General features: G+C 32.0%; 1 protein-coding gene across 1 annotated transcript; it reads left to right on the plus strand.

The window, feature by feature from the left end:
* Nucleotides 1-1,657: 1,657 nt before the first annotated feature.
* On the plus strand, nt 1,658-11,331 carry LOC130649127 (E3 ubiquitin-protein ligase TRIM56-like). Its single transcript, XM_057455347.1, has 6 exons — nt 1,658-4,462; nt 6,207-6,470; nt 6,901-7,820; nt 7,897-7,945; nt 8,192-8,244; nt 9,980-11,331. The coding sequence occupies exons 2-6, from the start codon at nt 6,214-6,216 to the stop codon at nt 10,444-10,446; spliced, it is 1,746 nt and encodes a 581-aa protein (XP_057311330.1). The 5' UTR covers nt 1,658-4,462; nt 6,207-6,213; the 3' UTR covers nt 10,447-11,331.
* Nucleotides 11,332-16,774: the final 5,443 nt, after the last annotated feature.

Consider the following 16,774-nt stretch of genomic DNA (forward strand, 5'->3'; position numbering starts at 1 on the left):
CCAGCTAGACATTCAGGGTACTTAGGTTCAGAAATATGGGTCGAAACCTACCTGCCCTTGGTTAAAGTTCTGTTCATCTTTTCAAATGTGTTGTGTCCTTTTTATTTTGTTATATATATTTTTTTATTAATTCCTTGTAAAAAGGGAGAATTATGCTTTTAGAGGCATTTTCTCTAGAGGAGTACAACCTCTAGCTTATTTCCAAAGACCTAACAGGTTGAGTTCATCATTGCGGTGGCTTGCCACCTCTTTGTAAATTATTTTCTTAATTTAGTTCAATATGTTTTTATAGTGCTTCGAAATATTCCAATCTATATTCTTTACACATTTATTCTGTCTTAAGAAGTTCCATGATTTTTTATATTTGCTTGCCGTCCAGTATCTCGGCAGGAATCTTGAAGTGGAGTTATTATTTTCTTGTAATGATTCCCTATAATGTTTTAGTATAAGAGCGCGCACCGGTCGGTAAAATACAAAAGCAGAGAAAATTACGTAGGCGCGTTTTCTATGGCCATCAATAAGTTGTAAAAGTAAGTTTCAAACAAAAGTGCTCTCTTCTGGGAGTATTAGGAGAAAACAAGATTAAAAATCAAGGCGGACAAAACTAGCTTTGTATCATCAAAAGATCGTTTCCTGACAAAATTGTTATTAAATTAACGGTCAATCTTATCGCGCCTATTTTATGATAACATCTTACCAACAACAAGGAAAAAACTGTATCGTAAGGCCTTCATTATTATTTCAAAAGACTGAGGCAAGGATATATAAAGTTGCAGCGAATTGCTATGGTAACCAATTAAAAACCTGCCATTGTCTAAGTAGTCAGCGTCAATACTTTAAGCATTCTTCCTTTGTTAAATTGTGAATAATATTCTTCGTCAAGTTGGTCATTCTTTACATCTCGCTTGTTGTGGAAAAATTACTTCACAAATATTTTAAATTTACATTTGAAGAAAAAACTGATTCAAGATCAGAGAAGGGCAAAAAGGAGGCTGGCTTTGACTTGATTGCCGAATTTCATTATTATGGAAATAATAAGCAAGTCAAACCATGTAAACAAAATGTTCCTGCTGAATGCTTATGTTTTTTGGAGAATACACGAGTTCACAGCTTTGTTTCTTTTATTACAAAGCTCTTATTGAGAACACTGTTTTCAGTTCTTATTAGGCTTATTAGGTGCTTGGGTGTTCAACGGCGTTTCTAAACACGGCGTTTCGACGTTGGGTTTAGTCTCTCGGCTAGTCCTGTTTCGATACGAAAAATCGCAAATAAATGACACGCGTCACTTTCGAATGCCTGTTTGTCAATTCTGCGGCTAAAATATATAGAACCAGGGACGTTGTTGACTCTCAAACATGTCCCCCCTAAGTCCAACTTTGTTACAATCGAATGTTAATCGAGAATTTAAAATATTATACCAATTATAACGCCTTTTAATGTGTTCTATAATGGACTGTCGAAGAGTGTCAACAAATTTTCTGAACCAATTGAAGAAATATTAGATTAAGGCATATTAACCAAAAGTCAATTAAAGTAATACTGGTAACAAAACAATATATCTGCCTGGAAGTGTCAGGAATTCCGTACAAAATTACCGTGATTTTACTCAAAAACTATAGAATAATTAAGGTTTTAAAAAAAATAACGGAGTGTCTCTTAACTCCTACAATGAAGAGCTTCTAAAAGCAAATACGAGCTATGGCAACAAAAGACGTCTATTGTTTCACTGTTTTATTAAATATTTTAGTTTTGAGTTAGTTTTCTTTGATGTACCGCTGCTATTTCTCAACTTATTAATCAACTTATTAAACTCTGCTTGAAACAGAAACTTATTAGTAAAAGTCAGAAAGAGACTTTGACCGTAACATTAACACCACCAAGTTAAAAATTTATACACACAAATTCATTGATGCTGAAAATGATCTTAAAATCAAAACAATAAACTTCTAAAACTTAAAAGAAAAAAATTCGGGAAATGTGTATTACAGTGAAGCCGATTCAGTGATCAAGGTGTTATTTATCCGCAGTTGGTGAACTTAAAATTTTAAATCACAAACCGAACTATTTCAGCTTTAATTTAGACCGGATTGTAAGTGACCGTTCTTTTTTGCTTTATGATTTGTTTTGTTTTTATCACAAGAAAAACCAGCGATTTTCGAATGTTATGCGTTAATACTGGCAGTTGCACTTAGTCTACAAGCTTTATAATTTGCATGTTTATATAAATTTTGATCCTGAGTTCAAATACGCTAAATATTTTTTTTAAAAGCGATCGAAAATTTTAGGCTTGTTAACTCAGATCTAAGATATTTTGATATTTTGTTGTGAAACATAAAAAAGTGCTGACTAAAAGCTTAATTGACATTTGCCTAAAATGATAATGAAAAGTCCATCTTGTTTTGTAACTCTCCCAGGAAAGGCACAGATTTTCTTTTTCTTCACCTGTATTTTTTATCTGCGTTGTGTATCTTTTACCTTCGAGATTAAAACTCTCCAACAGGAACAAATCATACTTTTAAATTTATCCTCGTCAAACAAATAATAGTTTTATGACGCAATTTACCGTTTGGAATCATAATAATGTGGTTCAGTTGGATTTCTTGGTGGTTGTACAAGTGAGATATTATTTCAAATTAGTATTATGACCATTGTGATCTGATCAAATCAAGCTGAATCAGATCTCTTTCAAATGTCTTAATTTAACTTAACCCTTCACATATAATTTGGATATTATTTGAAAAAAAAACAAAAAGCAGAAGGCACATGCTCAGATCCACATGTTCTATTTCAAAGTTGACTATTCTGTTCTGTAAAAGAAGTCCCCAATTGTCTTTTTAGCTAAGAAATGCCAGTTTTGTTTACATCATTGAGTGCTGAATATTATTTATCTTAAACTTACTTATTTTTTCTCAACACAGTCATGAATTTTCAGTAAAATGTTTAAAAAATATAGATATCAATTTGTGGAACATACTTATTTATTTGTTGTCAAAGTAGTCATTTTAAGAATTAAACATAAAATAGTTTCATGTTCAACTTTTCTTTAAAATACAGCAAAACATTATATTTTTGAATATGTTTTGCGTGTGTTTTAGAAATGATCCGAACGTTTCCAAAAAAGGACACAATGTACAATCTGTAGCATATTCTCTTCAAAAAGTCATAAATGTAATAAATAAAAAATAAAATTTTAGGGTGTATTAAATCTGTACCATGTACAGACATGAGTGATATTTTTGAGAAGTAGGTTTTAAAGTCTTTTTTTGCTTTTTTTTTGCTTAGTGTGTAAATAATAACAGAAAACCAAATGGTCCGAAGATGACCTTTTGCTTAGTCGCATGCCTTCTTTTTTTATTTTTTTATCTTTTCCATTGTAGATCTATTTTAGGTGTTTTATGGAAGTTATAAAAGACGAACAAAGCTTTTTTTAAGAACTTTTCTAAATTTAATTTACCAGCCATTTCGTGGCACCACGGCAATAACAAATTGGAAGCAGTATTGTTGGTTATTTGACTTCATTTTTCTGTAAGAACTGAATAAACGGTAATAACCCATTAGGAGAACTTGTTCACTGTTTTTTGTTCTTTTTGTGTTATTTGATTAAATTCAAATTTTTACTTTATATTTTTAGATTTTTATAACGCACATGATGCATGGGGTTAACCCAGTCTTCTCTCTGGACATCATAGGTTTCATTGTTTGAACGGAATCAATATAAAGAAACTAAGAATCCCTGGACGAGATTCACATCAAACCTATCCTCCTAACTCCAACTTTTTTACAGCCGAATGTTAATCGAGAATTTGCAATATTATACCAATTATAACGCCTTTTAATCTGTTCTATAATAGATTGTCGAAGTGTGTGAACAAATTTTCTGGACCAACAGAAGAAATCTTAGATTAAGGCATAATAAACAAAAGTCAATTAAAGTAATACTGGTAACAAAAATAATATGTCTGCCTAGAAGTGTCAGGAATGCCGTACAAAATTACCGTGATTTTACTCAAAAACTATAGGATAATTAAGGTTTTAAAAAACAACAAATAACGGAGTGTCCCTTAACTCCTACAATAAAGAGCTTCTAAAAGCAAATACGAGCTATGGCAACAAAAGACGTCTATTGTTTCACTGTTTAATTAAATATTTTTGGCGTGTGTCATTTGTGTTAAGTTGTTTGAGTATTGTGAAAGTTGTTTTTAAAAGCACAAGTTAAAACGTTTTGTTCATTTCTGTAGTTTTAAAAATACTTCCAGTACAGATCTTACGACGTTAAATATCAATTAAATTTAACCGTTTACGTTATATTTGGTTTGGAAAAGTAAATTGATTGTTTTACAGAACAGAAAGCCATATATTGCATTTGCTTTAAATAAAGGCTGTCTGATAAGAAGGGTAGCGTTGCAGAAAAAAACATAACACCGAAAAATTTCGGTCTTGAAAATACTCGATTGATTGTGCTGTAAGTAAAATATTATTTCGGCTTATTATTACTTCCTTCGTAAGTTGATCGAATCATTTTTGCTGAGAAAAAATAAATTTTCTTTTCTTATTAAATTGTTTATTCTAAGTTTAATGTTTGGTGATTATGCTGAATTTTGGAGGGGTATACTTTTAGATTCATAATCTCGATTCTTTATTTTTTTTTCACAAAAAAACAGTTGAATACATTTTATTAGCTCGTAGTGACATGTCACAGAATACCATTTCACATTATCTATCGACTTTTCTTCAACACCTTATTTTCAAATTCTCACTTTTCATCACTTACATCTTTTCAGGTCATCTAGTTATATCTCAGGCTGGAAATTTACATGTATATACGAGAATTGATCTAACTACGCGCAAGACGTGATAAAAAAGAAATTGAACTTTATACGAAGTTATATTATTTTTTCAATTTTTTGATCTTAAAAACGATAATGAAGTAAAAAGAATTTTTTTAATATACAACGAAAGAAAATTGCTATTTCGAATTTTTTTAATGTTAGACTCGGTCCACGAATGCTCGAAAGTCGTTGCAGCGTTAGTTCAACCCGGAATCTGGTAAACCCTGCACTCAATTTTGAATTTCAAAATAATAAAGTATTAAAAAATGTATTTCTACTAAAATTTTGGATTTCTGATTTTCAATTAAATTTGAAATCAGTGGTCGTAAGGGTACACACGTTACATATATTATGAATTACAAGATTTTCAATGATATGAAAATCAAGAATACAATTATAGCGAATAACAGACTATCGTGATTATACTTAAAATTATATGACAACTATAAACATTTAATGACAACAAATTACGGAGTGTCTTAAAGCTTCTACGATGAAGAGCTTCTAAAAGAAGATACGAGCTATGGCAACAAAAGAGGTCTATTATTCCACTGTTTAATCAGTTTTATTACTGGACAAACGCTGGCGTGTCATTTGTTGTTTGAGCATTGTGAAAGATATTTTTGAAAACACAAGTTAGAAGAGAGAGTTTTGTATATTTTTGGTAAATAATTTAAAAAAATAATTCCAAGACAGAGTTTATGTAAGGGGGAATATGTTACGACTTAAATTAAAAATTCATTGGTTGACAGAAAGCTATATATTGCATTTGCTAAAATAAAGGCTGTTTATTCCAAAAGCTTATCTGTTATTGTGGGTGTGATGCAATTGCGTGTATTCTAGGTTTTAAATGTTTTGTGATTATGCTGAATTTTGGAGGGGTATATTTTTAGATTCATAATCTCGATTCTTAATTTCTTTTTTCACAAAATATTAGTTTAATTCATTTTATTGGCTTGTAGTGATAGGACACAGAGTACACTTTATTTGTCATGCATCGTAATGTAAGCATCGATCTAAACAATATAAGAAATTGCACAAATGCTGAATTCAAAAGCTATGCATCCTTGTACATAAATAATCCTGTCATTGACATGAATATTTATGCATTGGAATGCAGATAATATTTTTAAATTTTATGCTGATTCACACGAAATTAATTTTTTATTCATTTTGTAAATTACTTGTATATTTTTAAACCTTACTTAACTGTGTGAAATCACTGTAAAAGTCTCTTCTTATCAGAATGCGTGGCGAGGTTTGCTCTTAACAAAAGTTTAATCCCGAGCATTTGAAGTAATACTGTTCATCAATAATATACTGAAAAATCTCACTCAGCAGTAATAAATAAGATACTTGAAATATTTTTTTTTTTAGAAGTAAAATGGCTTTATCAAAAGTTGAGCTTGCTGCAATGTTGGAATGCAAGATCTGTTTAGACACCTATCATCAGCCTAAACAATTAAACTGTGGACACACTTATTGTCAAGGTTGTCTAGATGGTATTTTAGTATTTATGGAAGATGGGAGTGCTGAACTGCCTTGTCCAGTAAGATGTACTAAAAAGACAACAATTACTCACGAACAAACAACATCCTCGTTAATGACTGTGTTTACATTAACTGGCATTTTGGACAAAATGTAAGTTAATTGTATGCACATAATACTGAAAAACGCTCATTCTGTACCTTTCTCAGTAATTGTAGGAATTTTTATTTTAGACAAACGCGCATGGAAATAACACAGACATAATTTTATGAAAATTTTTTTAGTTCCTAACATTTCAGTTCATTTGGATGTGAACAAAGAAAAAAAATTACAAAGCTGAAAGTACTTCATAAAAAAATAACAAACAAATAGAAAAATGGTATTTTAAAGCAGAAATTTTATACCAAATATTTATAATTTAACGTAAGTAACAGGTGTTCAAAATATAAGAACAAAGTAAGAAAAACAGCAACTCATGGTCGTCATAAAAAGTGTATAGCATATGTTAGGAAACTCACTATAATATATAATTTGGTTATATAGAGTGTTTTTAATAAAATAATTAATTTTACTTTATCCATAGTTCACCTGGTAAAAATGTTAAATCTTTATGTCAGCAAAGTAAAGAATGTAAGCAGATAATCAGCTATTCCTGTACAACATGCAGTTTAAAGATCTGTAAAAAATGTCAAAATCTTCATTCTTGTTCCAACAAATCATATATCAATGTCATTTTCAATCAAAAATTGCAAGAACTCCAACCATTGTGTAAGCAACACGACTCGCTTGCAAAATTTGTCTGTATTGATTGTGAACATTTGTTAACATGTGTATATTGCACACACAGACAACATAAGAATCACAGAATTAAATCGATGGATGATTTTGGACTGGAAGCCAAAAAGTGGTTCCAAGCGTTTATCACTTCATTCGATGAAACAAAAGTGGTGTTGGAAATGTTAACTAGGAAATACCATGACGCTCTAACAAATTTAGAGAAAGAAAGGGAAGTATTTGTTCAAAAATTAAATGAAAGAAAGTTAAAACGACTAGAAGAATATCTCAAAATATTAAATAAAGAAGAAGAAGATCTATTGCGGATATTCGATGAGAAATTTGAAGAATTTAAAGCAAAATTGACTTGTGATGGTTTTGTCGACAATAAGAAATTACAAGAGTTTACAGATTACGTTCAAGCTTTTAATTTAAAATCTCATTTTGAGTTAGTTACTGAAAAGTTGGAAATTGAACGACAACTTCGCAAGCTATCCTCGTTTCCAAGAACTATCCCAACATTCAATTCACATCTTCATCAAATGAACAAAGCAGATATTTTGTCAAATCCATTGGGCGAAATAAATATTTCAATAGATGACGTCACCACTGTTGGTGTAGATCCCAATGAATATTCTGTTTATAGAAACTTGATTGATGAAGTTGAAACCCAACCCAACTATTCCCAATTAACAACTGATCTAATGAACTTAGTTGAAAGTCTGAAAAGTGAGTTTTCATTTTATTGATTAAAGTTTTAACATAAATTGTGCGAATTTTAAAAAATTGTTATTGTATTTTATAGAGTACGAGAAACCAATTGTAAATCCTTCTTCTGGAAAACAACAACAGAAGTAGGTATATTTTAAATCCTCGGAGAGCTATGTGTTACTTGTCATCTTCACTAGTCATCACCATAATTATCAGAATCAGACTTCGTTGTCATTGAACTATTTTAAATGATTGATATATCATTACAACTGCTTCAATATTTGTCACGTACAATTAAAATATTTCTACAACCTGTTTGTTAAATGCTTGTACAGATTGATAAAGATTAAAAAATAGTAGCAATGTAATTAAACGGTGTTTTTATTTAGTAATGCAAAGCCAAAAGGTTTCCAGCTTGTTAAGAAGAGTTACTCTTTTGAAGGTATGAAGCTTTTTATGTGGTGGAGATAGGTTAATTTTTCTCGATACACAGTAATTGTGGTATTGCTAAAAGACTATTACTACCTAAAACAAGTTGTATATGTAATAACGTGAGCACAAGTATTACTCCAATGCTATCAACTCCAAGTACTCATCAACTTTGAAAGTATTTTGTTTTTGCTGTGTACTGCGCATAGTACTGTTCTTTTCTGTTTGCTAGGCTTTGGAAAAAACTTTCTCACCAAAACTTAAACTATTTTAAGATAAAACCGATATGCTGAAAGAGATTTTAGGCGAGAAAGACTGGGGCTAGTTCTCTTGCATTACGCAGAAATTTGACTATTTGTAGTTGTTTGATGATTAACAGTACTTTCAATCCCATTTGTAATCACTTGTAGTTTGCCGTAATTCTATTATTCCAATTTTCACCACTCGTAACAAAATCTATATTCTTTTTTTTTCACTCTTTCCCACGCGCTCCATAAATATTCTTACTCGCTAACCCAATCAAAGTCAGTTTTTGTACTTCCGTTTTTATCCTTAACAACTAATCGTATCACTCATGACTTAAAAAAATAAAAAATAAATTAAAAACTATTTGAGAATCCACATAAAACTCCCGCACTGGATAACTCTAACTAATGATAATTTCTCACTAAACAATCCCCCTGCACTTCTAGACAATGACTCCTAGCTAATTTCTACTGAATACATGCCCTACGAAGCGACTTCCACGCTTTTTTTACCACAATAATTTTATAAGAACGGGAGCATTTTCTTTCTGGCAAATACGAATAACAAAAGAACAACTTTAGGTTCAAATCGTTGTTAAGGACAAGCTGATTTTCGTCGTCAAGTAAGAACAGTCCAGTATAGAAATTCTCTTGACCCTGAATAACTTTCTCCCAGAACTTTTTTTCTTTAATAATTGTTCCCTGGATAGCCTAAAATTTAAGATCTAATATTTTGACAAATCAAGATCTCGAGTTCTTCTTTGCTTGAAACAGCATAATGATGTTCTTTTTATTCACAAAAATATATGTAACATATAACGCGGTGGAAAGGTAAGAAAAGAAAATTCAGAAAGTAAAGTAAAGGAAGTTTTTTTTTGCGATAAAGTCTTTCTTCAATTTTATTATGTGCAAGAACCAACGTTGTGATTGACGAATTACAGTGTAATTGTGATTTGTTAGAAAATGGCATGACAGACTGATACTTGAGTAGAAGTTTCTAGTGAAACAAAGTTAACAATAATTAGTCAGATTTTGGTGAAAAAAGAACTGTGAATACCTTTTCAAGAATACTTTGACATCTTCAAAAAATTTGAAATTTGTGATAGGGTACATACGCCATTTGTAGCACATAAAAAAATTATGCACTAAAGATGGCGTAGGTCAAAATGTTTCTTCTTTAATTATGTCATTTTTCTTTTTTAGTTTAAAATTTGTAACTCGCACTTGATCTGTTTATCTCGCAGTTTGAAATTTGTACACTGTTAGTTTGCACCTAATCAAAATCGAGGATAAAAACTAACAGCGTTTTTCTTCTTTATTAATAATAGTAATACGTGCAAAAAATGGAAACATTGAACCAAAATGTCACGTGACCCCAGCCAATAGCGTAGTCCTGCTGAATAGGTTATGCTGTGAAAACATTATTTTAAATAGAAAAAAAAAATAAAAATAAAAAAATAAAAAAAATAAAAACTTATTTTTGTTTTTATAATTTGTGTTTAGAACTTGAAACAATCATTGAAAATGGTGATGTCAAGACATTTCAAACAATTCTTATTGATCATCCAAGTATCGTTAAAATGAAAGATGTTTATAAAACAACACTGTTGATGAAAGCTGCATATTACAATGATCCATCAATAGTGAAATGTTTGATTGATGCTGGTAGCGATGTGTATGCTGTGAATGAATATAAATGGAATGCATATCACTACAGTGCATGTTATGGTCATCATGATGTTTTGAAAGATTTAATCAATCATGACGTAACAAACATTAACAACGTAAACAGATACAATGACACACAATTACATCTTGCATCTTTTCATGGTCATATTGATTGTGTGAAGTTGTTGTTGTCTATACCACACATCGATGTCAATATACGAAACAAATGGAATGAAACTGCTTATGATGTTGCTTGTAATAACTCTATCAAACGTTTATTACAAGAACATTACAGAAATTAAGAACATTTTCAGACAATTATACTTTTTAATTTACCTAAGCAAAAAAGGCACATATCGTCTTTTTTATTAGAACTATAGGTTATAGTAGAATAGGTTTCTTATTTATTTCATAAATTTACGTTCACAAATTTCAAAATATCACTTCTTAAGAGGAAGAAGGTATAATTCATCAAATACAAAAAATTTTGCTGGGATGTGTCATCTTTACTAACAGAGGAGGTACTAAGACACCTCAGTAGTTTGAAAAACAGGACGGTTTGCTGTTTGTATCAGAATTAACCCTGAGAAAAAACATTTCAAATAGAATTTGTTTTAACAAACACCACTGGCTCTTTCTGGACTTATCGTCAAAATCTTTTTCTTTAATCAAGAACGTAAAAATCACCAAACAAGTTTTCTTGACATGTACATATCGCAAATATATGACACTAGTCACTTTCCATTATCTCGTTTATCAATTCCACGGATAAAATATATAGAACCTGGGACGAGGTTGTCGTCTCTAAATGACAATTATCTTGTATCAATACGAAATATCGCAAATACATGATACTCGTCGCTTTGAAATACCTCGTTTATCAAATTTACAGCTAAAGTAGTTAGAACCTGAGGCGAGGTTGTCGACAATAAATGACAATTATCCTTTATCAATGCGAAATATCACAAATACATGACATTAGTCACTTTGAAATGTCTCGTTTATCAATTTTACGGCTAAAATATATAGAAACTGAGACGTTGTTGACCCTAAAGTACAATTATCTTGTATCAATACGAAAAGTCGCAAATACATGTCACTTTAAAATGCCTCGTTTATCAACTTTACGACTAAAATATATGGAACCTAAGACGAGATTGTCGACCCTAAATGACAATTATCCTGTATAAACACGAAGAATAGCAAATATATGAGACATTTGTCTCTTTTAAATGCCTTGTTTATCAATCATAGGGCTAAAATATATGGAACCTGAGACGAGGTTGTTTACCCTAATGGACAATTATCTTGTATCAATACGAAAAATCGGAAATACATGTCACTTTGAAATGCCTCGTTTAGGAATTTTACGACTAAAATATATAGAACCTGAGACGAGGTTGTCGACCCTAAATGACAATTATCTTGTATCAACACGAAGAATCGCAATTATATGAGACATTTGTCTCTTTTAAATGCCTCGTTTATCAATTTTGCGGCTAAAATATATAAAACCTGAGACAAGGTTGTTGACCCTAAATGACAATTATCTTGTATCAATGCGAAAAATGGCAAATACATGTCACTTTAAAATGCCTCGTTTATCAATTTTACGAGTATAATAAATAGAACCTGAGACGTTGTTGACCCCAAATGACAATTATCTTGTATCAACACGGAGAATCGCAAATATATGAGTCATTTGTCTCTTTTAAATGGCTCGTTTATCAATTTTACGACTAAAATATACAGAAACTGAGACGAGCTTGTCGTCCCTAAGGTACAATTATCTTGTATCAATACGAAAAATCGCAAATACATGACACTCGTCACTTCGAAGTGCCCAGTTTATCAATTTTACAACTATAATATTTGTAACCTGAGACGAGATTGTCGTCCCTAAATGACAATTATCTTGTATCAATACGAAAAATCGCAAATACATTACACTCGCCAGTTTGAAATGCCTCGTTAATCAATTTTACAACTAAAATATATAGAAACTGAGACGTTGTTGACCCTAAAGTACAATTGTCTTGTATCAATACGGAAAATCGCTAATACATGTCACTTTGAAGTGCCTCGTTTATCAATTTTACGGCTGAAATATATAGAACTTGAGAGGTTGGTGACTCTAAGGTCAAATTATCCTGTATCAATACGAAAAATCGCAAATACATGACACTCGTCACTTCGAAGTGCCCAGTTTATCAATTTTACAACTATAATATTTGTAACCTGAGACGAGATTGTCGTCCCTAAATGACAATTATCTTGTATCAATACGAAAAATCGCAAATACATTACACTCGCCAGTTTGAAATGCCTCGTTAATCAATTTTACAACTAAAATATATAGAAACTGAGACGTTGTTGACCCTAAAATACAATTATCTCGTATCAACACGAAGAATAGCAAATACATGTCACTTTGAAATGCCTCGTTTAGCAATTTTACGACTAAAATATATGGAACCCGAGACGTGATTGTCGTTCCAAAATGAGAATTATCTTGTATCAATTCGAAAAATCGCAAATACATGTCACTTTAAAATGCCTCGTTTAGCAATTATACGACTAAAATATATAAAACCTGAGACGAGGTTGTTGACCCTAAATGACAATTATGTTGTTTCAATACGAAAAATCGCAAATACATGTCACATTGAAATGCCTCGTTTAGCAATTTTACGACTAAAGCATACAGGACCTGAGACGAGGTTGTCGACCCTAAATGACAATTATCTTGTATCAACACGAAGAATCGGGACTATATGAGACATTTGTCTCTTTTAAATGCCTCGTTTATCAATTTTACGACTAAAATATATAGAAACTGAGATGAGGTTGTCCACCCTAAATGACAATTATCTTACACGAACACGAAGAATCGCAAATAAATGAGACATTTGTCTCTTTTTAATGCCTTGTTTATCAATTTTGAGGTCAAAATATATAAAACCTGAGACGAGGTTGTTGACCCTAAATGACAATTATCTTGTACCAATACGAAAAATCGCAAATACATGTCACTTTGAAATGCCTCGTTTAGCAATTTTACGACTAAAATATATGAAACCTGAGACGTGATTGTCGTCCCAAAATGACAATTATCTTGTATCAATACGAAGAATCGGGACTATATGAGACATTTGTCTCTTTTAAATGCCTCGTTTATCAATTTTACGGCTAAAATATCTAGAACCTGAGACGAGGTTGTTGACCCCAAATGACAATTATCTTGTATCAATACGAAAAGCTGCAAATACATGTCACTTTGAAATGCTTCGTTTAGCAATTTTACGGCTAAAATATATAGAACCTGAGACGAGGTTGTCGACCCTAAATGACAATTATCTTGTAACAACACGAAGAATAGCAAATATATGAGACTTTTGTCTCTTTTGAATGCCTTGTTTATCAATTTTCAGGTTAAAATATATAAAACCTGAGACGAGGTTGTTGACCCTAAATGACAATTATGTTGTTTCAATTCGAAAAATCGCAAATACATGTCACATTGAAATGCCTCGTTTAGCAATTTTACGACTAAAACATACAGGACCTGAGACGAGGTTGTCGACCCTAAATGACAATTCTCTTGTATCAACACGAAGAATCGGGACTATATGAGACATTTGTCTCTTTTAAATGCCTCGTTTATCAATTTTACGACTAAAATATATAGAAACTGAGATGAGGTTGTCCACCCTAAATGACAATTATCTTACACGAACACGAAGAATCGCAACTGTATGAGACATTTGTCTCTTTAAAATGCCTCGTTTATCAATTTTACGGCTAAAATACATAAAAACTGGGACGAGCTTGTCGACCCTAAATGACAATTATCTTGTATCAATACGAAAAATAGCAAATACATGACACTCACTTCTTTTAAATGCGTCGTTTATCAATTTACGGCTAAAATATACGGAACCTGGGACGAGCCTGTCGACCCTAAATGATAATTATCTTGTATCAATACGAAAAATAGCAAATACATGACACTCACTTCTTTTAAATGCGTCGTTTATCAATTATACGGCTAAAATACATAGAACCTGAGACGAGGTTGTCGACCCTAAGTGACAATTGTCCTGTACTAATGCGAAAAATCGCAAATACATGGCACTGGTCACTTTGAAATGTCTCGTTTATCAATTTTAGGGTTAAAATACATAGAAACTTTAACGAGCTTGTCGTCCCTAAATGACAATTATCTTGTATCAATACGAAAAATCGCAAATACATGACACTCGTCACTTTGAAATGCCTCGTTTATCAATTATACAACTAAAATATATAGAGCCTGAGACAAGCTTGTCGTCCCTAACGTACAATTATCTTGTATCAACACGAAGAATCGCAAATATATGAGACATTTGTCTCTTTTAAATGCCTCGTCGATCAATTTTACGGCTAAAATATAGAGAACCTGAGACGAAGTTGTTGACCCTAATTGACAATTATCCTGTATCAATGCGAAAAATCGCAAATACATGGCACTGGTCACTTTGAAATGCCTCGTTTATCAATTTTAGGGATAAAATACATAGAAACTGGGACGAGTTTGTCGACCCTAAATGACAATTATCTTGCATCAATACGAAAAATAGCTAATACATGACACTCACTTCTTTTAAAAGCGTCGTTTATCAATTTTACGGCTAAAATATAGAGAACCTGAGACGAGGTTGTTGACCCTAAATGACAATTATCTTGTATCAATGCTAAAAATAGCAATTACATGACATTCGTCACTTTGAAATGCCTCGATTATCAATTTTACGAGTAAAATATATAGAACCTGAGACGAGGTTGTTGACCCTAAATGACAATTATGTTGTATCAATGCTAAAAATGGCAAGTACATGACACTCGTCACTTTGAAATGCCTCGTTTATCAATTATACGAGTAGAATATATAGAACCTGAGACGTTGTTCACCCCAAATGACATTTATCTTGTATCAACGCGAAGAATCGCAAATATATGAGACATCTGTCTCTTTTAAATGCCTCGTTTATCAACTTTGCGGCTAAAATACATAGAAACTGGGACGAGCTTGTCGACCCTAAATGACAATTATCTTGCATCAATACGAAAAATAGCTAATACATGACACTCACTTCTTTTAAATGCGTTGTTTATCAATTTTACGGCTAAAATATATAGAACCTAAGACGAGGTTGTTGACCCTAAATGACAATTATCTTGTATCAATACGAAAAATAGCAAATACATGACACTCGTTACTTTGAAATGCCTCGTTTATCAATTATACGGCTAAAATACATAGAACCTGAGACGAGGTTGTCGACCCTAAGTGACAATTGTCCTGTACTAATGCGAAAAATCGCAAATACATGGCACTGGTCACTTTGAAATGTCTCGTTTATCAATTTTAGGGTTAAAATACATAGAAACTTTAACGAGCTTGTCGTCCCTAAATGACAATTATCTTGTATCAATACGAAAAATCGCAAATACATGACACTCGTCACTTTGAAATGCCTCGTTTATCAATTATACAACTAAAATATATAGAGCCTGAGACAAGCTTGTCGTCCCTAACGTACAATTATCTTGTATCAACACGAAGAATCGCAAATATATGAGACATTTGTCTCTTTTAAATGCCTCGTCGATCAATTTTACGGCTAAAATATAGAGAACCTGAGACGAAGTTGTTGACCCTAATTGACAATTATCCTGTATCAATGCGAAAAATCGCAAATACATGGCACTGGTCACTTTGAAATGCCTCGTTTATCAATTTTAGGGATAAAATACATAGAAACTGGGACGAGTTTGTCGACCCTAAATGACAATTATCTTGCATCAATACGAAAAATAGCTAATACATGACACTCACTTCTTTTAAAAGCGTCGTTTATCAATTTTACGGCTAAAATATAGAGAACCTGAGACGAGGTTGTTGACCCTAAATGACAATTATCTTGTATCAATGCTAAAAATAGCAATTACATGACATTCGTCACTTTGAAATGCCTCGATTATCAATTTTACGAGTAAAATATATAGAACCTGAGACGAGGTTGTTGACCCTAAATGACAATTATGTTGTATCAATGCTAAAAATGGCAAGTACATGACACTCGTCACTTTGAAATGCCTCGTTTATCAATTATACGAGTAGAATATATAGAACCTGAGACGTTGTTCACCCCAAATGACATTTATCTTGTATCAACGCGAAGAATCGCAAATATATGAGACATCTGTCTCTTTTAAATGCCTCGTTTATCAACTTTGCGGCTAAAATACATAGAAACTGGGACGAGCTTGTCGACCCTAAATGACAATTATCTTGCATCAATACGAAAAATAGCTAATACATGACACTCACTTCTTTTAAATGCGTTGTTTATCAATTTTACGGCTAAAATATATAGAACCTAAGACGAGGTTGTTGACCCTAAATGACAATTATCTTGTATCAATACGAAAAATAGCAAATACATGACACTCGTTACTTTGAAATGCCTCGTTTATCAATTATACGGCTAAAATACATAGAACCTGAGACGAGGTTGTCGACCCTAAGTGACAATTGTCCTGTACTAATGCGAAAAATCGCAAATACATGGCACTGGTCACTTTGAA

The sequence above is a fragment of the Hydractinia symbiolongicarpus genome, chromosome 1 (genome assembly GCF_029227915.1).
Source record: "Hydractinia symbiolongicarpus strain clone_291-10 chromosome 1, HSymV2.1, whole genome shotgun sequence".
NCBI lineage: Eukaryota > Metazoa > Cnidaria > Hydrozoa > Anthoathecata > Hydractiniidae > Hydractinia > Hydractinia symbiolongicarpus.